Source organism: Elephas maximus, chromosome 2, assembly GCF_024166365.1.
Source record: "Elephas maximus indicus isolate mEleMax1 chromosome 2, mEleMax1 primary haplotype, whole genome shotgun sequence".
Taxonomy (NCBI): domain Eukaryota; kingdom Metazoa; phylum Chordata; class Mammalia; order Proboscidea; family Elephantidae; genus Elephas; species Elephas maximus.
In genome coordinates this window covers 37,434,360-37,458,932 of record NC_064820.1, presented here as the reverse complement: position 1 = coordinate 37,458,932, position 24,573 = coordinate 37,434,360, and the positions used below count along the sequence as shown (strand labels likewise).

General features: G+C 43.4%; 1 protein-coding gene across 1 annotated transcript in view; it reads left to right on the top strand.

The window, feature by feature from the left end:
* Positions 1-14,645: 14,645 nt before the first annotated feature.
* The window catches only part of MTMR12 (myotubularin related protein 12), a 90,015-nt gene continuing 80,087 nt past the window's right edge, over positions 14,646-24,573 (top strand). Inside the window, exon 1 of the mRNA XM_049861699.1 lies at positions 14,646-14,817. Coding sequence (XP_049717656.1) covers positions 14,737-14,817 — 81 coding nt within the window. The 5' untranslated portion in view covers positions 14,646-14,736. The remainder of the gene's footprint in view (positions 14,818-24,573) is intronic.

Genomic DNA, 24,573 nt, shown 5'->3' with positions numbered 1-24,573 from the left:
ATGATTGTTTCTTTTATTTCTATGAAGAAGCTAAAATCAAATACACAAACTTAAAACAGCCTAGCAAATGATATCTGATCTTTTTAAGTCATTTTAAATCATTTCTCCTGCTTATTGAAAAAAGAAATTAATCTTCTGTTTTATAGTCACACTATTAAGTTGTCAGCGTATGTTATGAATTTAAGTTATAACCTGTTCCTTTTATGAACCTATTGTTTTTTTGTACTGATTATGACAGAGCTATCTAATGTTTTTTCCCAATAAAGGGCAGTTTTTATAATGTAATACAAAGATAATATTGATAGCAGTGAACTCAAACTTGATTGTTCATGAGAGCTACCTGGGGAACACTTCTTAAATTAAAATTTCTAAGCTCTAATTCCAGAGATTCAGATTGAGGAGGGCCAGAATAAACTTGAGCATTTGTATTTTAAGATAACTTTCTCTTAGATACTTGAGTAGATGATGATTCATATAGATATTAAAAGTCTTTTACCTCCCCTTGCCTTCCAGTAAAAGGAGCCCTGGCAGTGCAGTGGTTAAGCACTTGGCTGCTAACCGAAAGGTCGGTGGTTCAAACCCATCAGCCACTCCGTGGGAAAAAGATGGGACAGTCTGCTTCTGTAAAGATGTACAGCCTTGCAAACTCTATGGGGCAGTTCTGCTCTGTCTTATATTGTCCCTTTGAGTCACAATTGACTTGACGGCAGTGGCTTTGGTGTTTTTGTTTTTTTGCCTTCCGGTAAAAGTTTTCTCTTTCCAGAGGCAGTCCTGTTAGCCATTTTTGTGTCCTTACACAGATGATGTATGCACATATCAGCAAGAAAATGTATATCTCCTTTATACAAATGGCAGCATGCTATGCACATTGTTCTGCACCTTGCTCCTTTTTTTTTTTTTTTTTTTTTTTAAGTATATCTTGGAGATATCTCTCAGTACACATGGGGAGCTGAAAGTAACTTTATCTGTGTCTCTTTTTATCAGAGGTGGTTGTACACTAAAATTGGGAGGGTACTTAGGTAAATATCCAGGGCCTGGATTAGGGACTTATGTGGCACAAACAGTTCATGCTAGACTACGAACCAAAAGGTTGGCGATTCCACACCCAGCAGCACCATGGAATATTGTCCGTAACAATGAAGGCCAAGAAAACAATGGAGCAGTGCACCTCTGTAACACATGAGGTCGTCGTCAGTCAGAATCACCTCAACAGCAGTGGGTTTGGTTTGCTTTTTTTTATCCAGAATTTATCAATCTGTGGTATTCTGTGATCGTGGGTTTCTCTCATATATACTAAGATACTTGTCCCCACACTTCACTTGGTGTAAGGGATGTACTTCCTGTATTGATTGTTTCAAGAGAAATGTCAGGAAGGAAGCTTAATTCAGCAAGCTACAGCCTTAAGAGAACCTTTATTTTAGGACAGAGGCCAAAATACTCTATATATCCTGAAAATCTCATAGTAACATTGGAGTAGCCTGCCTGCCTGCCTGCCTGCTCTTTGGACTAAGGGAAAGAGGTAGAAGAAAGAGACTTTGAGGGTTGAAGAGAACAAAGATGGGCTAAAAGGAAAATAAAGTTTTCTGGATGGCAAAATGTGTTAATTATATGATTTCTTAAATACTTTCTTTGTATGAAATCTTAGTGTATGTCAAAAGAGATGAAAAGGAGAGGGCTTAGAGAATGATAAAGGGGAGGGGAATGAAAGGGGAGCTGAAATCAAATTGGTGAGTTCCAGGTAGGATGGAGGAAGCATCCCACTGCGCACAGCTTAAAACTGGATAAAATGCATAGAAACCAGTTGGAGGAGTCTGGGCAGTAATCAGGCAAACTAAAGAACATCAGAATTTGAAATATTCAGATACCTCCCTTCAGTCAGTCAGTCTTCCACTGCACAGCCTCAGACATGAGTACAGCCATAGATGTGTATGGAAGAGGAAGAAAACTAAAACACCTGATTTCTGGCCAGAGGACTGAAAAGGGGAGTCCCAAGGGATTGGAACCTACTGGAGAAATTGTGAAGAGGGAGGAGCTATTATAAGCAAAAATGTTTAGAAGAAAAAATTAGCATATTAGCATAGTGCACTTAGAAAAATACCTCGGGGGAGGGCACCGTTGGCAAACATACAATGTGACGTATGCATAAAAATACGGTAAATGTACAAAACTAAATTCAAATATGTTTACTGGAGCATTGGAAAGTGTGTGATATTAGAAATAATTGAAAAGTTCAATAAAGAGTTTACTAAAATACAGCCCAGCCATCTAGACAGTGTTACACATTAAGTAGACAATAGATACGTGGTAAATATGGTGAAGTCTAAGACAGTACACAATACTAAGACCAGCAAAACTTGACCAAGGCAAGGTCACGGAAGCTCCACAGACACATCCAAACTCCCTGAGGGACCAGATTTACTGGGCTGAGGGCTGGGGACCATGGTCTTGGGGAACATATAGCTCAGTTTTCTCAATTATTGAGAAAACTTTCTGCATCCAACTTTGGTAAGTAGCATCTGGGGTCTTAAAAACTTGTGAGTGGCCTTTTAAAATACTCCACTGGTCTCACCCCGTCAGGAGCAAGGAAGAATGAAGAAAACCAAAGATAGGGAAAGATTAGTCCGAGGGACGAATGGACTACAACAAACAGTCTTCCATTCACCAATCTGAGTCCAGCACAAATATATGGTGCCTGGCTACCACCATCGACTGCGCTGACAGGGATCACAATAAAGGGTCCCAGACAGCTGGAGAAAACTGTAGAACTCACAAAAAAAAAAAAAAAAAAGACCATACTTACTGGTCTGAGAGAGACTGAAGAAACTCCGAGAGTATGGCTCCCGGACACCCTTTTAACTCAGTCCTGAAGTTTACCCTTCAGCCAAAGATTAGACAGGCCCGTAAAACAAGACCGAATGGACATACCAGTCCAGGGGCAAGGACAAGAAGGCAAGATGGTACAGAAAGCTGGTAAGGGAACCCAAGGTCGAGAAACATTGACATGTGGGGGTGGCAACCAGTATCACAAAACAATATGTGTATTGTTTAATAAGAAACTAATTTGCTCTGTAAACCCTCATGTAAAACACAGTTTCAAAAAATTCACAGTTATAGACCAGTGATTCTAGAGGGGAGGGCTCCACCGTTTTAAAAATCATGCCTTATTCAACCCGTTACTCATGAAAAGGTATCAGCTCCTTCGAAATGTTAGATCAGGAAAAAAAGTTGAAAGTAACTGTTGGAGGATAGCTCATGAAGAAATATATAATGTTTAATGGAAAAAAATTAGCTGAAACCATGTGGTAAGTAGTACCCACCCCATTTTGTTTTAACAGATACGTATCTATGTATGCCCTTCTTTCTCAAAATGTTCCCAATGGTTACTCCTGTGTATTTTGATCATGGTTTGTTCTGTTTGGGTTTTTGTTTCTATTTGACTAGGAGATTTGTTAATTTCTAGTTTCTAATGTTCTATGATAGCTTTATTACTTAAAATTCTTTTTTTTTTTAAGTTGTGAAAACTCCAATAGCTCCACATGCCCAAGGATAAAATCCCAAAATCCTTAGCATGGTAGTCAAAAAAAAAAAACAGGACCCCACTAATGATAGCTCCAACCTGTCCTTCCAGTCTTTAGCTAGTCCCTGTCCTGTTACCTACAGTGCCGCCTCCAGAGCAAAATCCTTTTCTTACCTCTTCAGGAACTTAACACGCCCTGCTCCCTTTGAGGCCCGCCTCGTAGGCCTACATGGGTGCTTCTTTTCTGATCAAGTGTCACTCTGTTGATACGAGACCAGGAAAAATTAGAGCAGAGAGACTTCCCTTCTAACAATGAATCGATGACTTCTCTGAACTTAACGTCCTTCCAAATAGAGTTTCTCAGCGTGAGAAATTTTCAGTTTATGTTGTCTCACATTAGATGAGAAAATGAATTTGTTTTTTCCCCTCTCTTCCTGGACCCTGAGTTCAGCTGAATCATAAAACTTTTCAGACATCTTAAACACGAGAAAGATACTTGTAAAGTCTGGGAGTGCCTTGTTTGGTGCTTTCCTTGGCTGCCCTCAGAATCCGGCCCAGAGACCAGGTGAATGAATGGTGAATAGACTCCAGTGTTCTGGAGGTAGGTATGGCTGATCATTAACAATGCTCAATCAGAAAAGTTTCTCTGAATGTTTCTTTGCAGCTTAGCAATGATTTCTCTACCTTATGTTCTCTTCTGCCTTTGAACAAAAAAGAATTTTTTAATTTCATTGATCACATTTTAGCCTTGGGACAGATGACTATTGCAAACATAACACGGTGGGCCTTTCACAACTTCTGTATTCTTTTACAGCCACCAAACAATAGGCCTTTCAAGTTTTCAGCGAGCGGGAATGGTTAGCCAAGCTCAAAACAGGCTTGACTGCACTTTGTGCGAAAATCAAATATCCTAGTGGTGAGGCATGCCTAGCCTGTTTTTATCTGAGACAGTTCTCCTGGCCTTTATGATGGCAGCGGCTTCCCTCCTCCTCCTCGGCTCCCAGCTCCAGTGCTCCTCTACCATGAGAAAGGGGGCATGCTCCCGCTGCTCCTCCAGATTTTCAAACCACTCAGCCCAGAGCAAAACTGGGAAAATTCTCTCAGTGCCTTCGTTCTTAAAGTTAGAGAGTAAATAGCCTAGGTGCCAGGTCCCTCACTTTTCCCTGACCAACTCAAAGTACCAGAAATTCTAACATCTAAACTTAATGCTTTTTTTTTCTTTTTTTTTTTTTACCTAATGCTTCTTTGGTCCCATTTAAATTCAGGAAGAAATACATTATTTTGTGATATACAAGCTTTGTATGGTTGGCTGATACGTAAAGCATCGTATCAGTATTAACAACTTGAGACATCAACAGGCCATTTTTTATTCCTTTCCTGGAGATCATCCCTGAATCAAATGCTAGAGTTTGACTTCTGTTATCCTGGAATGAGTCATGAGAAATTTGAAATAGGAAGCCAACCAAAATAATAGGTTTTTCTGCTTGTTGCCCCCTTCCCTGCATCCTTCTTCCCCTAACCTTCCATCATACACCTCACACACACACACACACACACACATACACACACAGAGGACACTGAGCTGGGGAGAGAGCAGAGTGAGAGGCAGGTAGTATCCATGCAGTTTTCCCCCTGCCCCATAGTTCCCCTATAAATTGGGGGATCTGAGAGAGGAGTGGACCTGAGTCTGGTGCCCCTGTAGGGGAGTTCTGAAGTATGGAAGCCCTGCTGATGCTCCCCTCGACACCAGGCATAGAGCAGAAGAAACGGTAGCATGGCCTCTCCAGGTGTCAGAGAACTTGCTTAAGCCCCTTGCCTCTTTGTGTCTCCTAAGGGACTTGAATATGAGTAACAAGTTTTCTATAGCTCCCAAGTGAAGCATACAAGGTAATGAGAGAGAGCCAAGGTGCTAGAGGGAGACTGACCAGCAGAGGAAATGGGCACACCTATCCAAAGATACTGCATAGCCAAGGGTTGAGAAAGGTCTTAGCTGCATCTCTGAGGAATCATGCCAGTGAGCTGCATAGAAGCAGGAAGGAGTGACTGCAATTCCCCAAGCCACCACCCTTGAATCAAGGAGGTGGGTACCCGACTCCTGCTGCAGGCCTGACTGAGGCTGTGTGCAGCCCTAGAGCCTTCGCTCCAGCCCAGAGAGTACGGGGAAGAAAACACAGAAAGGACTCTGACTGGTTTATAAATCCTGAGTGGACAGCAATCACTGTATCAGGCAGACAAAACTCAAAAATTTCTGGATTAGGTTGCCTGCATCAAACCACAGTGGCTTAGAACCAGCTTTCAAAGATCAAATTGTATTAAAGAAGTCAGTTCCAGAGTGATACTGAACCACAGTGTGACCTTGGGCAAGTTGGTTTATCTCTCTGGGCCTTGTGGCCCCCTCTTCAAAATGAAGGGTTAACTCTGAGGTGTTTTTCAGCTCTGGGAGTATATTGTCTACAGCTTTTATGCGTGGCTTGGCACCTGAGTCAAAGCAAGTTTCCACCTCCAATTTTCACATGGTTATGGATCCAGTAAGTGTGCCCAGAGGAGGCCTGGTGTAGGCCAACAGGGAGGGTATGGGCCCAACCTCCTCCTTTATCATTTTCCCTTTATCCTGTGCCCTAACTGACTAGAACGTCCCAACCTGTGCTGAGATTATCTTCTTCCCTCACCACTTTTTAAATAGCCCGATAGAGGGCACAGTTTCCTTGTCCCTGAGGCTTCCACAGTTCAGGAAAGTTCAGTGGTTCAGTAAAGCACCGAAGGCTTTCCCATCTATCTGACAATCTATTCAAAGCACTGTAGAAAATACCAACAATTACAGAAGGGACCTCTGACCTTGAGAGGCTGCTGGCAAAGCTCTGGGGAAGAAGTGAAAGATATGAACCTGACACAAGCCAAGTTAACAAGCCAAGGCTGAATATAGATTCTAGACACTTAGGAATTTCAGAAAAGCTCAAGACTGTTTTGAGACTGTTTTCAACATGACTAGCTAGCTAAGGAAGATTTTTAAAGAGGTGGTGGCATTGGAAAAAGACTTTGATGGATAGGACAATTTAGGGCCCCTATGCCAAGATTTGAAGAGACAGAAAATGGTAAGATCTTATTTAAGTCTCCTGTTTTTAAGTTAAAATTCAAGTTTGTTTACCGTTTGGGATAGGTAATAATTCTCATGGTTAAAAAATCAAAGGTAGACTAGAGGAACCCCAGAGGACATGGCCGCCAGACTCTCCATTAGCCCAGAACTGAAACCATTTCTGAAGCTAACCCTTCAAAGATTAGACTGGACTATAAGACATAAGATGATACTCGTGAAGAGAGTACTTCTTAGCTCAGGGAGATAAAAAAAAAAAAAAGAGAGAGACTAAATGGGCAGTTCCTGTCCGGAGGTGAGATGAAAAGGCAAAAAGGGACAGGAGCTGGTTGAATGGACACAGGAAATCCAAGGGGGAAAGGAAGAGTGTGCTATCACATTATAGGGACAGCAACTCGGGTCACATAACAATGTGTGTATAAATTTTTGTATGAGAAACTAACTTAAGCAATAAACTTTCACTTAAAGCACAATAAAAAATGTTAAAAAAAAATTTTTTAATCAAAGGTAAAAAAGGGTATACAGTGAAAATATTTCTTTCAGCCTGTCTCCAAACACTCAGTTCCCCTTTCTAAAAGCAACTAATGCCATAGTTAGTGCCCTTTTTATTTATCCAAAGATGTTTTATGCAAATATAAAGAAGTAGGTAATACACTATTTCCGTCTTTTATTATGCAAACAGTAACTACATACATCGCTGTTCTGCACCTGACTTCATCACTTACTGTGTCTCAGTTCTCGTACCATATGTACCAACACTCTATACACTTTATGTATTCATATAATCCTTGCAATAGCCCTGTGAGGTGGGTACCATCATAGTCCTCGTAACCCTCATGTTTACAGAGGAGAAAATTGAGGCCCAAGAAGCTCAATGACTAAATAAAAGTCACACATTTAGTAAGTAATTCGTGGAGCCAGAATTTGAACCCAGGCAGTCTGCCTCCAGAATATTTGCTTTTAACCACTATCCTTTATGGCATTGTTATGCATTGAATTCTATCCCCCAAAATATGTATTGAAATCCCAACCCCTGTACCTGTAAATATGACCCTGTTCAGAAATAAGGGGCTGTTTTGTTATGCTAATGGAGCAATACCAGATTAGGGTGGATTCTAAATCTATTCATTTCTAATCATAAAAAGAGCAGAGGAGACACAGGGACACGGGGAAAGACACCATATGAAGACAGACACACACAACAGATTATCTACAAGGTCAGAAACTGAGGATTGCTGGCTACTAGAAGCCAAAACAGACAAAGAAGGACCTCCTCCTAGACCCACGCCCTGAATTCAGACTCCTAGCCTTTTGAACCATCTGAATATAAATTTCTGCTTTTTAAATCTTCTCTCTTGTGGTATTTCTGTTATGGCAAGCCTCCACCTAAAGAAATTCCTCATTCCTTTTTACAACTGCATAGTATTCCATTGTATATCTGTTCCATAATTAACTGATCCCCTGTAGGGAAACCCTGGTGGCATAGTGATTAAGAGCTACAGCTGGTAAACAAAACGTTGACAGTTTGAACCCACCAGGCGCTCCTTGGAGACCCTATGGGGCAGTTCTACCCCATCCTATAGGATCATTATGAGTCCAAATCGACTTGAGGGCAATGAATTTAGTTTGTTGGTTTTGCCCCCTATTGATGAATGTTTAGGTCACTTCCAATCATCTGCTCTTACAAAAATTGCTGTAATGAATAAGCTTGGACATCTATCACTTCACACATGCATGAGTGTATCTGTAGGAGAAAATCTGTAAAGTGAAATTACTGAGAATTTTTTAGAATATCAAAACCTTCCTCTTTGCTCCATCAGTTTACCCTCTCTCCAGTAATAAGTGAGAATTCTTGTTTCTCCCACCCTCACTGAGGGCTCATTTAATATTATAGTGTCCAGTGTTTGGTTAGGTGCTGAGAGAAGACTACTAGTTATAAAGGAGACCATCTGTGCTCTTGAGAACTTCTAGTCTTATTGGGAAAGGCTAGGAGATGAGTCCCAAGGGACCAAACCTTTCTGTAAAGAATAAACCAATCAGGCTATCAGTTTATTTTTGAAGAAGGCAGGATACAAATCACATACAGTATGTTCATCCAACCCCCACCATGTGACCAGCTTGGGCTGTGTTTTTTGTGAAATACCTTAAAAAAAAAAAAAGTCCTTGTTCACAATTGCTTAGTTTCCCCAGCAAGCCTTTATATTATGGGATCACAAGAGCAAGAACAATCCAAAGGCTTCTTGATCCAGGCCTATTCCTCACCATCTTCAGAGGAGGGTTGAAAGACCCATAGCGGCAGCAAGAGGTTAAGGGATTTTCTATTTCCAGGGAAAAGAAGACCGAAGTCTGCAGATACAGGACCTGTTTGCTAAAGTTGAGATTTGGCAAGTGGCTATTAAATAACACATGCATTTTAGCCCTTGAATATATGTGTGTGTGTGTGTGTGTGTGTGTATCTTTCAATTGCCTCATATGCATGCAAAAGCTGGACAATGAAAAGGGAAGACCAAAAAAGAATTAATGCATTTGAATTACAGTGTTGGTGAACATTATTGAGTATAACATGGACTTCCAGAAGAACTAACGAATTTGTCTTGGAAGTTCACCAGAATGCTCCTTAGAAGCCAAAAAATATTTCATCTCATGAACTTTAGACATGTTATTAGGAGAGACCAGTCCCTGGAGAAGAACATCATGCTTGGTAAAGTAGAGGGTCATTGAAAAATAGGAAGATCCTCAGTGAGATGGATTGACAGTGGCTGCAACACTGAGTTCAAGCACAGCAACAATTGTGAGGATGGTGCAGGACCAGGCAGTGTTTCCTTCTGTTGTACATAGGTTCGCTATGAGTCTAAACTGACTTGACAGCACCTAACAACAACTACAATGCATATATTTAAATCTAGTTATAGTCTGCATCCAAGTGATTTCTAAGTGCAGGTTCCAACCAGGATGTCTGAGTTTGAATTATCACTTCCCTGCTTACTAATCAATTGCTGCCCTCTCTGCTTTTCATCTAATACCACTTGACCCAGTACTACATGCTAGGTACCTGATAGATGAAGATAAATAAAACTCACAAGTAGGCTGCTTCAAGTGACTCAAAAGAGGAGGCAATGCAAAAGGCTTTGACTGTGAATATGATGGAATGGAGGCACCTGACCTCCTCATCTGACTTCACAAGGGAGAAGAATCAAGATCAACAACCCAAGGCTGACTGACTCTATGAGGCTAAAGTCAGACATGCCCCCTCTCTCTGCCATCTTTACCAATTCTGACACCAACCATCCCTTCGGTGGCACTCTCTACTTCTCTGCTGGGTAAAGGAATTCATTGCAATGACCTTACAGAGCTCACAGACAATACCCACTATTATAGGGTTTATTAGAGAAGTAACAGCTTACAATTCAGGTTCAGGAACACTCAGGATACAGTTCTTCCATCAGAACAGCTTCTTCTCAGCCATGTCCACAGGCAGGTCTCTTTCTGGCCCTTGGCCTCTCAGCCTGGCCTCTGCCCCGGCTGGGAAAGTGTTACAAAGCTCTTTTACCTCTGCTGACAAGTGCTCACAGGCACTCTACTCCACCAGTAAGCCTCAACCCTAAGGCTCTCAGCTCTAACTCTGTGGGCAAACCTAGCTCCACCAAATGCCCGGAGGCACCCTACTCTGCCAGCAAGACTCCTGCCCAAAGGTACTTAGCGTTCTTCCTCCATGGGTCAGGAAGCCCAGCATGCCATCTCCTGCCTGTCTCCTGGTTCTCTTGCTACCATTTCTCTTCCACTGCTTCTTGCCATTTTTTGCCATCTCTGGTGTTACAGCTCTCTTTCCCTCTGTCTTCTGTGTTGAGGACGTTCTCAGCACAGAAATCCCAGGCCCAAAGGACACACTCCACTCCTGGATTTTCTTTCTTGATGGTGGTGAGATCCTTCCTCTGCAATGGAATTGGCTGTCTTTTAAGCCCAGCAGAATGGCAAAACTGGCCAATCCCCTCATTAGGATTCCATACACTTTATTTGCATGGCTCCACCCCCACAAATGTACCATGAACCTTATTTATATTATTAGCAAGCTATCTAATCCCCTTGATGGGCCACAAACACCCCATTTGCATAGTCCCAAGCAGTCATTTGGTGGGAGTTACAACGACTACGGCTAGAAGGGCCATACTAAGTAATTCACTGCAGTGTATTAGGCTTCAACTATCCATCAGAGTAAGTTTTTCCCTCATCAGTTTACCCTCCCACCAGTTCTCCATGTGTTGGTTTCAACTGTCTGTGGGAAGAAATAGGACTGCCTTTGGTCTGGAACGTGTCTTTATGTGAGCTAAGACTTGTTTCTATTTAAAATTCTCAAGAAAAGCTTTGGGCAACATTAGGAGAAAAGACTGAGCTTAAACTACTGTGTAAATGAAACTATTTCAAAGTTCAAGGGCTACCAGCTGTGTTTATTAATAGCTGAAGAATTATTTGACCTCAGCACAACAGGAATTTTTCAATCACTTGAGACTCTCCCAAGGAGATTTGACCTGCACCACCAAAATCAAGCAAAATTATGCTGCTCACTAGAGAACCTTGAGGGCATGATGGAAATAGATTTTAGCTTATTCTTTGTCCTCATTTTTTCACTTGCTGTGGAATCTCTTTCAACTAATGGCGATCTCATGTGTATCAGAGTAGAACTGCTCTACAGCGTTTTCAATAGCTGTGGTTTTTCAGAAGCGATTGCCAGGCTTTTCTTTTGTGGCATCTCTGGGTGGATTCAAACCACCAATCTTTTGGCTAGTAGCTGAGCACTTAAACATTCATGCCACCCGGAGGCTCCATACTCATTCTCTTGTTGTGGTGGTGGTGGTTGTTTTTCTTCTTGTTGTTGTGTGCCTTCAAGTCAATTCCGACTCATAGCAACCCCATGTGACAGAGTAGAACTACTCCATAGGGTTTCCTAGGCTATAATCTTTATTGGAGGAGCCCTGGTAGTGCAATAGTTAAGCACTCAGCTGCTAACCCAGAGGTTGGAGGTTGGAATCCACCAGCTGCTCCATGGGAGAAAGTTGTGGCAGTCTGCTTCCATAAAGATTTATAACCTTAGAAACCCTATGGGAGAGTTCTACCCTGTCATACAGAGTTGCTATGAGTCAGAATGGACTCAATAGCAATGGACTTGGTTTTGGTTTTGAGTAATTGTTATGGCAACAGACCCCCAGGTCTTTTCTCTCATGGAGCTGCTGGTGGGTTCAAACCTCCAACTGTTTGGTTAGCAGCCCAGTGCTTAACCATTGAGCCACTAGAGCTCCTCCCTCATTCTGTTGTTGTGTTGTTGTTAGGTGCTGTCAGGTTGGTTTGGACTCACAGTGACCCCATGCACGACAGAACAAAACACTGCCCGGTCAGTCCTGTGCCATCGCCACAATTGTTGCTATATTTGAGTCCATTGTTGCAGCCACTGTGTCAATCCATCTCACTGAGGGTCTTCCTCTTTTTTGCTGACCCTCTAATTTACCAAGCATGATGTTCTTCAGGGACTGGTCCCTCCTGATAACATGTCCAAAGTACGTAAGGCAAAGTCTCGGCATCCTCGCTTCTAATGAGCGTTCTGGCTATACTTCTTCCAAAACAGATTTGTTTGTTCTTCTGGCAGTCCATAGTATAGTTCAATATAATTCAACAACAGCATAATTCAAAGGCACCAATTCTTCTTCAGTCTTCTTTATTCACTGTCCAGCTTTCGTACACATATGAGGCAAATGAAAATACCATGGCTTGTGTCAGGCACACCTTAGTCCTCAAAGTGACATCTTTGCTGTTTAACAGTTTATTAAGAGGTCTTTTGCCACAGATTTGCCCAATGCAAAATGTTGTCTGGTTTCTTGACTGCTGCTGCCACAGGCGTTGATTGTAGATCCAAGTAAAATCAAATCCTTGGCAACTTCAATCTTTTCTCTGTTTATCATGATATTGCTTATTGGTCTAGTTGTGAGGATTTTTGTTTTCTTTATGTTGAGGCGTAATCCATACTGAAGGCTACAGTCTTCATCAGTAAGTGCTTCAAGTCCTCTTAGCTTTCAGGAAGCAATGCTGTGTCATCTGCACATAGCAGGTTGTTAATGAGCCTTCCTCTAATCCTGATGCTGTGTTCTTCTTCACATAGTCCATTTTCTCAGATTATTTGCTCAGCATACAGATTGAATAAGTATGGTGATATTTCCTGACTTTATGCAGTATCCCCTTGCTCTGTTGGAACTACTGCCTCTTGGTCTATGTATAGCTTCTTCAGGAGCACAATTAAGTGTTCTGGAATTCCCACTCTTCACAACGTTGTCTATAATATGTTATAGATGCCTGATAGAAATGGCTGGTGGGAGAAAGACATGGCAGTCTGCTCCTGTAAAGATTTCAGCCTTGGAAACCCTGTGGGGCATTTCTACTCTATCCTATAGGTCCCACAGGAATTGGAAACGACTCTACGACAAAGGGTTTAGTGCTGCATAAACTGGACAGCTAACCCAAAGGCTGGCAGTTAGATCCCACCCAACAGCTCCGAGGGAGAAAGACCTGGCAATCTGCCTCCACAAAGATTATAGCCTAGAAAACCCCATAAGGCAGTTTTACTCTGTTACATGGGGACTATATGAATCGAAAATCTACTATGACAGCAGTGCTACATAATTTGCAGAGCCTAGAGCAAAATGAAAATATGGGGCTCGGCGAGGGTCGGGGAAGTCAATTTCCCCTCCCCACAGTGAATGGGCGGCCTCCAGAGGATTTTAACATTTGCTCCAGGCCACATTCATCTGACTGGGAGTGGGAAAGAGGCTCGCACCAGCCGCCATACCGCTGCTAGCTTGAGGCAAGGATGACTTTGCCCTACCCTGAGACACCGGAGGGAGCGCTGCTGTGCACTACCCTCATCTCCCGGAGCCCGTGCCCAGGCACCCACTGGAGGTGGATGGGATCATGGTGGAAAACGTTCCTGCTCCACCCTCACCACAATGAGACCTGGTTGCTGTCTTGAGCAGACGGCCGATACAATGATGGCGCGAGGGGAGAGCTAGGAAAGGCTAGGGTGCGACAGGATGGGATAGGAGAGCTGAGACGTACCTAGGAGAGGCCAGGAGGCAGTGGGAGGTGGGACTTCCCATGAGTGAAGGCTCCCTTGAGCGTGCTTCATTGTTCCATCAAACTTCATTTACAGAATACAGATTCTTTTTGTGTGAAATTATTAAGAATTTCAAGACAGCAACCGATAACATTAAACTCCAAGTCCTTCTTAGCGCACGGCCCTGTGCGACTGCTCTAGTTTCGTACCCAAGAAGTCAACCCTAGCCAGGGGCCCCCACCTCTTTACCCACGCTAACATACTGACTCTTATGGAAGATCATGGAAATGAAAAGTATTTGGAAAGTGAGAAAGTAAACATTAGCTCACACTGTAAAATTCTGGCCTGCCTTTTATGACCAAGCGTTCCAATCTTTTCTTTAGTGCCTACCGACGCTTGGATTTGTCTCATTTTTTTGGTCTACATTTAAAATAATAAAACTTGAACGTCACCGACGTAGATCCGGAACTCAAGCAATACGGCGAGGTTCAATACACCACACTTTTGGAGATTTGATACCAAAGCAACGAGCAGAAGAAAACGACTGCAGCGAACCACTGCCCACGACAGTTTAGTGACCGCCGAACCATTGGATGAGGGCGACATTCTCGCTATCCAATCGCCCGGAAGTCTAGAGAGAACGCTGTCTCAATTGGTCAGAGGAAACATCTCTCTAGCTTCATTCCAGAAGGTGGATGGCGTACGGCTAGGCCGGCAGCTCCTCCTGGCCAATCAGAGGCCGTGTGGGGGCGGGCCTTGCCTAGGAGGAGTAGAGTTTACCTTGCGCTCCCAGAGGAAGGGGGCGTGGCCTCGGGCCTCCACCTCCGGGCTGCGTGAGCCCGCGCGCGGAGTGGGCGCGGGCCGGGGCGGGGCGAACGGTGTCAGCCGCGGAGCCGGATACGGGCGGCGCCGCGGCCGCCTCGGCCCTGGGCATGGGCGGAGCCCCAGCGGCTGGTGCTGGTGGCGGCCGCCGATGCCAGAGCTTGAGCGCAGCGTCTGTTGCCGCGGGTTGTTGCTTCCGAGGGCGGCGGTATGCTGGGGAAAGGAGTCGTCGGCGGTGGCGGCGGCACCAAGGTGCCCAAGCCTTCCTTCGTGTCGTACGTGCGCCCCGAGGTGAGGAGGCGCCGCACAGCGGGCTGGAGGGGCCGGGGCTGAGGAGCGCTGGGAGCCCCTTCCCCGCCGCCGGAGGGCCGTGGGGCACTTCCTGCCGGCGTTCGGGAGTGGAGCTGGGCGGGTGAGGTCTGCAGGGGCGCGCCGGGGTGGGGACCCCTGACGCCGGCAGGCAGGTGCCGGAACGCAGGGCCGGCTCGCTGACGACCGGGTGAAGGGGCCGGAGCCGGGGAAGGTGCTTCGGCCTGGGACGCCCGGGGCCACTGTGAAGAGGAACTGGAGTCTGGGCTCCGCTAGAAGGGGGAGGGCTGAGTGGTCCAAACCCCGGGATGGGCCTCCGCAGAGCCCGGCACCAGGTGGATCTGCCCTGTGTGACTCTAGTGCTCGTCTGTCTCGCTGCCTGCTTCTAAGAGTGCTATTTGATGCCGCCGGCGGGACACCGCGCCGACTCCCACCACCCATCAGCACTGTAGGGAGAACTAGTAGGTCTGCCTTCGCCTGGGCTAGGCTCTGCCGCCCCCTTTGATATCCTCTGTCTCTTCTTTACCCTTTCATTTCACCCTCTCACCATCGCCCATTCTCCCTTTCTTCCTAATCTTTCAAATAGAGTTTCTTTCTTGCAGTGTTAGTGCCGAGAGGTTCATTCATTCAGAAAATATATTTTGAGCTCCCACCCTGTCAGGCAGTGTTCTAAGAACTAGGGGTATATGTCAGTGAACAAAACAAAGATCTCTGCTCTCTTGGAGCGTAATTGAGGGGAGAGGAGAAAACCATAAACAATAAATGTATAAGGAAATTACATGGTGTTTATTAGAAAGTGATAGATACTTTGGAAAAAGAAAAGGCATCTTTTTCATCAGGGCAGAGGTAACATTTGAACAAAGACTTGAAGGATGTGAGGGATCTGAGGGAAGAGTAATCCAGGTGGAGGGAACAGCCAGCGTGAAGGCGGTAGCGTGTCTGCATTGTTGGAGGAGCATCAAGGAGGCCAGCCTGGTGGAAGCCCAGTGGGTGAGAAGAGTCGTAGAGGAGGTCAGACCTTGTAGGCCTTCTTGAGCTAAGCTCCTAACCCAGATGCCTAATTAGATGTGTTCTCATTTTGGATTTGTGAAGGTTTTTTCTGCTTCTCTCTTCAGCGCTTTGATCAGCAATGTGCAGAAGCACTACCAAGTTCACTGCCTCTGGTTATCTTCCCATCTTAGTAAAGCAGAGGCAGAAGGCTACCGGCTGGCCGGTGAGGGGCCCTGATCAGGGACTAGTTCTGTAAGACTGCTTGGGGCCTGAATCCTTTGCATATGTATCTTTAAATTTAAGTTGTGTTCTCCAGTGGAGAGTAGTACCCTTGAAATGAATCTTATTTTTAGGTCTTAATTTTAAAATAAAAACCACTTCCTCTGTTAGTTAACATTTGATAAGGAGCCTGGGTCAACTTCAGTTTTCTGCAGGCTTCCCATGTAGGATGACATGTTCAGTAATGTGTTCAGTTTCTCTTTGTGTCTTTTGTGATTGAGCCCTTGGTTGAAGTGCAACTGACCTTTAACCTTTTCTCTTCAGTGAGATTAAACTGCAAGTAGAAAGTCTTCTGAAAAGTGGCCAGAGTTCAAGAGTGTTCAGATTGTTCGTCCACCAAGTGTGCATGTTGTAATTAGATGTGTTTTCTCTCTTTGCCCAGAGTGCCTGATGTATTTCCTTTGAGGGGTAATTAGGGAACGGGAGTGGTTGAGCCCAAGAATAAGCCTGAAGTGATCACATTTTTCAGATCCTTATAGTTGGCAGTTTTGTTTCCTTGCGTTAAAAATGCTGTGTTGACGCTATTCTTCCTTGCTGTAATCTCTCTCTAAAAATATTTTGTAAAAGTGTAAAGATCTGATCTAAATTGTGGATTTTTTTCCAAGATAAGGATAGGAGAGGATAAGAAAGCAAATTATTTTTAAGCATATAGTTTTTGCCAGCAAGAAGGTTGTATCTTTTTTTCTTTATTCCATTTTTGGAAATGCATGTGAGTAGCACTGAGACACAGCTTGTGTGCCCCTGAGCACTGGGTCTAGTAACCTTCTTTTGTTGGTCACTCAGTACGAGGAGTCCTTCATACTTTCCTGAAAACTGTCATTCTTGCGCTTCTACTTTCCTTTCTCTCTGATCACCTCATCTCTACTGCCTTTGGAGTATGTCTTGTTATCACTTCTTTCTTTGCATACATTTTTGTTAGCTGGAGATTGCACAGCTTCTCAGGTGCCATTTTTCTGGGTAGATCTCTGAGCAGCCAAACAACCCTTTTACCTTATGATGAATTGATACCTGTCCTTGGTGATGAATTTGGATGTGGCTCATCATATTTCAGGAGGTTCAACAGCATCTGCTTTCAGTATGCTAAAGAGGCTATCAAAAGTCAGCACTTTGTGTTAAAAACAGAAGTGCTAAACTGAATAAAGTATTTGAAGGTGATTACTTTTAAACACAATGGATTTACTTTTTTCCCTTGTAATCAGAAGAAGTTGGCATGGGGCATCTGTAAATGAGGGGTGGTTATTTATTCCAACTTTTAAAAGTGGACCTTTGCCAGAATAATTTGGGCTCTTCCGTCATTGCTTCTTCTAAATCAGGAAATGTGAATGTTAAAATCCTGAACCATAATTTAGACCCTTTGGTCATCTTTTGTAAACCCTCTACTCAGAGAATTACACATCAGAAAGGCAGGCAAGTGGGAAGCCGATGGCTCAGGGAGCTGAGAATGGGAAGTTGAGACCCACAGCCATCTGGGTGGCACCTGATGTCCAGTACCTAAAGACAGCTGGCTTCCCCAGCCCAGCTTAGCCTCAGGCACAGGGTGCAAAGGATGTGGATGCCTCTGTGCCGCAAACTGCTGGGTGCTGAGGTCTCTTTCAGGGAGGCATTTAGTTATGATTTGGGTACCAAATCCATCTTTCTTGCTAAATAAAACAACTGTTTGAATTATTCTTATTTTAGAAGTTGTAATGTCCACTGTAGAAAAATAAGAAAATACAGATATGCAAAAAAAACTTTTTTTTTATCTTTTGTTTTGGCAGGTTTGATTAAAATGTCTTGGTGATTTTCTTTTAGGATCCACCTAGTGTGGGGTTTGATGAGCGTCTTGGATAGGTATCTTCTCCTCTTTCACAGTATCAGGGAAGTGTTCTGCCAAGAAGTCTTCAAAAATTCTCTCTGTATTTTCTGCTATACCCCCCCGCCCCATACTCCAGTCACTTGTAGGTCATTCCTCTTGATAGAGTCCCATGTCATTCTTACGGTTTCTTCATTTTTTAAATTCTTTTATCTGATTTTTCCTCAAATATGTTGGTGTCAAGTGCTTTATCTTCAATCTCACTAATTCTGACATCCATTGCCTCAATTCTGCTCCTTTGACTTTCTATTGAGTTGTCTAATTGTGAAATTTTATTGTTAATCTTCTGGATTTCTGTTTGCTGTCTCTCTGTGGATTTTTTGCAACCTATTGAATTTGTCATTATGCTTTTCTCTAATCTTCTTAAGTTCCTCTATCGCTTTGTGTGTTCCTTGGCTTGTTCTGCGTTTTGCCTGATCTCCTTCCTGATCTCTTGAAGAGTTCTGTACATTAATCTTTTGTAGTCTGCCTTCGGTAATTCCAGGAAGTTCTCTTCATCTGGAAGATTTCTTGATTCTTTGTTGTTGGAGCTTACTGAAGTCATCATGGTCTTCCTCTTTATGGGATTTGATATTGACTGTTGTCTCCGAGCCATCAATAAGTTATTGTATTTATTTATGTTTTCTTACTGTATTCTGGAAACCTGGGTGGTGTAGGTTAAGTGCTAGGGCTGCTAAGCAAAAGGTTGGCAGTTCGAATCCACCAGGCCACCCTTGGAAACTCTATGGGGCAGTTCTACTCTGTCCTTATGGGGCTGCTATGAGTCGGAATCGACTCGACGGCGATGGGTTTGGTTTTGGTTTTTTACTGTATACTAGCTTCTTGTTTTGTTTTGATATGCTCAAATAGGCTGCTTGAGTGAGCTAGTTTGATTATTGGCGCCTTTGAAGCTCTAACGTCCTGTCATCAGGTGGTTAGAGCTGTTACTACGTATATGAGCCCAGGAGTCCGTTACTTTTTTTGTATGGATTCAGCTCAGGTGACTAGGTAGTCGGTCATCAAGTGTGTGTTGCAGGCTCTCACCTACAGTCCTAGACAGGCAGGGATGATTGGTGTAGGCAAAGGTATCTGGCTGCAGTAGGGGGTCACACGCTGAGCAAGGCAAGGGGCTGACAACTGCCCCTGAATGTCTGTGAGGAAAGCGTGTCCCTGTTCCCTAGGATGTGTAGGTAGGTAGGTTTTGCAGTCGAACTATGGGCCCCCAGTGGTGTTGGCTCTAAGGACTGGGAGGCACCACTTATTCTTGGACCCCTGTTGCGGGTGGCTAGGTGGCATGGGTGGAGCCACCAGTCCTCAGGCCCCTTATGTGGGTAGGTGAGGACCCTGCTTAATAGGCAGAGTGGTGTCAAATGTCACGGACCTTTCTCTCCCCCATATAACTGAAACAGCTGAAGTTAGACTTCAGGTGTCCCTGTTGAACCATGCTAATGAGGGCCTATGCTGTTGAAATGGGCCCATACAGGTCTATGCAGGGGTGAAAGGCATTCAAAGTCCGTGGACCCCTTATGCCTGTGCCTAGGCAAAGGAGCTGTTTCTGCCCTAAGTTCCTGGCTTAGGGTAGCTGGCAGATTACTTTTTCCCTGTTTGTTAGTTTGTTCCCTCTCCATGGTTGGGAGGATGGCTCAGGGCGCGTGATGGGTCCTACTCCCAACCCAGGGGATGTGGCAGTCTCAGAAGCTGGCTTGGACCCAGTGGAGAGTGGGAAGGGGTTGGGTAAGTAGAAGAGAGGTTTTCCCCAGAGGGGTGTTTTTTGATCCCCATCGTAGGTTAGACGTGTGTACTTATCTTTTGCTGATTCTTCTGGAGTCGTGAGTAGACTCTCTGCTGCCCGATCTCTCCTGATGTGAAAAACGGGTCCCGAATGCCATTGCTTGCCTCACCGCTGGCACCAGCCGATCCCAGCCTGCAGGGTGCTGGTTCCCGCTGGGTCAAGTCTGGCAATTCCTTGCTGCTTCTGAACTATCTTTTCCTCGCCTTGCTGCTCAGTCCAATTCCTCAACTTTGCCTTTGACGTTCAGGGCTCCTGGATTGTCATATAATCGATTCACTTGTTTTTTCGGGTCTTTGTTGTAAGCGGGACCACAGGAAGCATCTGACTATTCTGCCATCTTGGCCATGCCTCCCGCAAAAAACTTCTTTTTAAGAAAAAGTATAAGCTTATTAACCACTTGGAAGGTATCCTATCGAATACATATGTAGGTATATATATATATATATTTTTGATCAAAATGGAATTAATATTGCTGATCATATTATTTTGCAGTCTACCTTTTTCACCAAAAATATATATTGTAAACATCTTTCCATGTCACTTGTTAACCCACGGCATTATTTTAAATTAGACCTCTGTTTCTCTACAGAAACACACAACATGATGGGAGAGGTTAGGTAGCACAAACAGCCAAAGAAAGTAGTGTAATTTTTAAGTGGTTCTCTACTTAGTCATCTTCTCTGGTGCTGAATGACAATTCTGTTTCTTCAAATCTGTCAGCTTTCTGCCAGACTTGAATATGGATTGTAAGCACTGGTTTGATAATCTATAGTGATTAGAAATGACTGTTCCCTGAACTTGTAAATAAAGGACCACTGGGTGGTCCTAAGAAAGAAGGTTCTGATTTAATAAGGGCTCATTTCATCATGATAAGGAAGCTGAATAAAAGCTTCTGGGGTCTCTTGTGTTGTTCTTTGAAACTAAGACTAGGAAGAATTTAGCGTTTAGAATGCCTTACAGGTAGTCCCTGACTTATGATGGAGTCCCATTCCAAAGACTCGGTCGCGTTGGTTCTGATATAACTCGAATGCCTCATTATTATTGCCTTTTATTATTAGTATCTTTATAAATCCTGACTTTATTTGTATTTGGGTTTTGGAAACATTATGTATAAAATTGTTGTTGTCGTTAGGTGCCATCGAGTTGGTTCCAACTCATAGCGACCCTATGTACAGCAGAAAGAAATACTGCCAGCCCTGTGCCATCCTCACAATCTTTGTTATGCTTAAGCCCATTGTTGCAGCCACTGTACCAATCCATCTTATTGAGGGTCTTCTTCTTTTTCGGTGACCATCTACTTTACCAAGCATGATGTCCTTCTCCAGGAACTGGTCCCTCCTGACAACATGCGCAAAGTATGTGAGATGTGACCTCGCCATCCTAGCTTCTAAGGAGCATTGTGGTTGTACTTCTTCCAGTACAGATTTGTTCGTTCTTTTTTTAAAGGCAGACTAGGAAGAAGGACCTGGCAGTCTACTTCTGAAAAGATATAGCCAGTGAAAGCCTTATGAATAGCCACGAAACATATTAAATTACAGATGTATTTTAACATTTTATGTAGTACATATTACTAACAATAAGATGTACTAAAAAATAACAAACAAAAAAAAACAGTTTTTAAGTGCCGTTTGCATAACTCAAATATGTCATAAGTCAGGGACTACCTGTATTTGCCCATTTTTGTGTATTCCAAATGTTTTCTTTTAATGCAAATTTTATTTTTAAAAAATATTTTCTAATAGAGCTTAGTCCAGTGTTTGATTGACTGTACTGTAATAGTTATCAATTACTTATTTGTGGATTTTTAGATTTGGAAGAGAATTGAAAGATAATCTCAGCCACTGTTCTTTTCTTGTGTTACGTGGGTATAGAAACTGAGGCCCTCTAAGGTTCATAATCCCGCCTGGGGCACAGAGTTCTTACAGAACAGAGTATGAACTATCTCCCAGGAGCCACCAATGCGAATGGCTAAGCTGTGCCCACAGAAGCTCAGAAAGGTTTCATGTTGACTTGGGAAGAAAAGGCAAGCAGAGAGATGAAGATTGAGGAGAGTGAAAAAATACGTTCTTAAGGGCTAATTAATGTGGTTTTCTTTTTTTTCCTTTTCATTTATCCCTCAGGGAAAAGAGTGCATTCAGTCGATTAGTTCTCATTTAAGCCCATTTCTTTTGGTGAGAAGGAACTTACACACCCAAAGTCAGATCTCAGACATATGACTCTGGGTGTATAAATAATCAAAAAATTAATAGTGATTGACATTTATTAGGCATTTCTTTGTGCCAGGAATTATGCTGTAATTACCTGATTTCATTCTTTAAATAATCTTGTGAGGTAGATACTATTATTCCTCCCCAGCCCACCTTTTTTATTTTAGCCGTGGAAACTGAGACTCAGAGAAGTTAAGTACCTTGTTCAGGATCACAGCTAGCAAGGGTTGATGTCAGGATTTAAACTAAGACAGGGTGACTCCAGGATCTATTCCCTTACCCAAATATTTCTGTACACAAAGATTATTATTAGTAAAACATTCTTATAGGAACGGTTGGTGTTGCCACACTAGAATGCCTTTCCATTTGTGTTTTCTAGTAGCATGTTCTCTCTTGGCTTTGTGAGGCCATCACCCAGGTGACTTATGAGTGGATACAGGGACCTATTGGATGTTTTAGTCTCTAGAGGCAGTGCTTTCCAAAGATAGTTATTTGTTCAATAGATATTTACTCAGCAACTGCTATGTAGCAGGCGCTGTTCTACTTGTTGTGGATACATTAATCTATAACACAGATGAATTATTGAGCTTATATTTTGGTGACCCACTACTGTGTGGGACCCTTAGCTTTGATGACTTTGGTGGATAAATGCAAGAAGAGCTCGGCTTGTCCCAAAACAATCTTGCCTCAGTCCTAGCAATAAAAGTAGTCCTAGAAATGAAGCCACATCTAGAATCTATTGGGTTTTTTTTTTTTTCTTTTTTAAGAATGCATAACTTTTTTTTTTCCATTCCAAACTTCTTTTTTTTAATGGCAAAAATTTCTCCTGGACCTTGGAGACCAATAATAGGGTTTCCAAGACTGTAAATCTTTTCAGAAGTAGTCTGTCACACCTTTCTCCTGCAGAATGGCTGATGGGTTCAAACTTGGAGACCATTGATTTAGCAGGCCACCAAAGGACATAAAAGTTCTTCCTAAAATAATCACTTTCTTAGCTGTGACTTTAGCCTGATGATCTGTCCAAAACTTCCGCTTTTTCTCTCCTACGTGTGCTTCCTGTGGCATCTCCCTGGGTCAAGTCCAACACCACCCAGCTTCTGCAGATGGAGCATCAGAAGCTGTCATGAGGCTATGTCAAGTAACATTTCCTGCAGCCTCATCAAACAGCTGCCGCAGTCTTAGAGCTAGGCACTCTTCTGCATCCTACTTCCATCTTTGATGTTAAAACCAGTGCTACCATCAGAATCTTAGGCTATGAGGAACCCACACTTAGACGCTTAAAGTTCTGGATCCTTCTCTGAACACGTTCCACAGAATGTTGGATGCTCTTGGAATATATCCATGTTAAACCAGCCTACGTGATAGTTGATAATGTGCTTTAGAGAGAATTAGGTTTTTTTAGGGGCCAAAAAAATTTTTTATCACTATAAAAATGTATACCTTATTTTTTAAAATAATTTTTATTGTGCTTTAAGTGAAAGCGTACAAATCAAGTCAGTCTCTCACACAAAAAACTTACATACACCTTGCTACATACTCCCAATTACTCTCCCCCTAATGAGACAGCCTGCTCCCTCCCTCCACTCTCTTCGTGTCCATTTCACCAGCTTCTAACACCCTCTACCCTCATTTCCGCCCCAGGCAGGAGATGCCAACATAGTCTCAAGTGTCCACCTGATCCAAGAAGCTCACTCCTCACTAGCATCCCTTTCCGACCCATTGTCCAGTCCAATCCATGTCTGAAGAGTTGGCTTCGGGAATGGTTCCTGTCCTGGGCCAACAGAAGGTCTGGGGGCCATGACCACTGGGATCCTTCTAATTCAGTCAGACCATTAAGTCTGGTCTTTTTATGAGAATTTGGGGTCTGCATCCCACTGCTCTCCTGCTCCCTCAGGGGTTCTTTGTTTTGTTCCCTGTCAGGGCAGTCATGGGTTGTAGTTGGGCACCATCTAGTTCTTCTGGTCGCAGGCTGATGTAGTCTCTGGTTCGTGTGGCCCTTTCTGTCTCTTGGGCACGTAATTACCTTGTATCCTTGGTGTTCTTCATTCTCCTTTGCTCCAGGTGGGTTGAAACTCATTGATGCATCTTAGATGGTACCTTATTTTTTGATAAACACAACGTAATAAAATTACAGAGTTTGAAAGTTGGGGAAAAAAATTGCCCTTAATTATGCTACCTTAACCAAAGCAATTATTTTTATTTTTGAGTATGTTCTTTTAGGCTTTGTGTGTGTGTGTGCATCTCATATATTGTAGTCATACTATGTGTAAAAATTTATAACCTGCCTGTGGCTGTCATGTTTGAAGAGGACACTGCTGATCCATATTGGTAGAGCATGTACATTGAATTGTTTTTCTGGTAGGGAACCACCCTCAGTTCTTATCAGGTTACCTTTGTGACTTCTGATGTGCTTGGTTGAGGTGACGGGAGTGCTGTGGGTTTGCAGCCTTTGACAAGAAGACATGCAGGTTCAGAAAAGGACTGTAGCCGAGACCTTGGCTTTGTTAGGCTTCTGCCCGCGGAAGCCAGCTGAGAGAACCTAGGTGAGATTAAGCAATTAACAGAGGTAGGCATTGAGGGGAGATGGAGCTTTGGGTAAACACATGCTTAGCAACATTGATAAACCAAAGTTCTCAGCC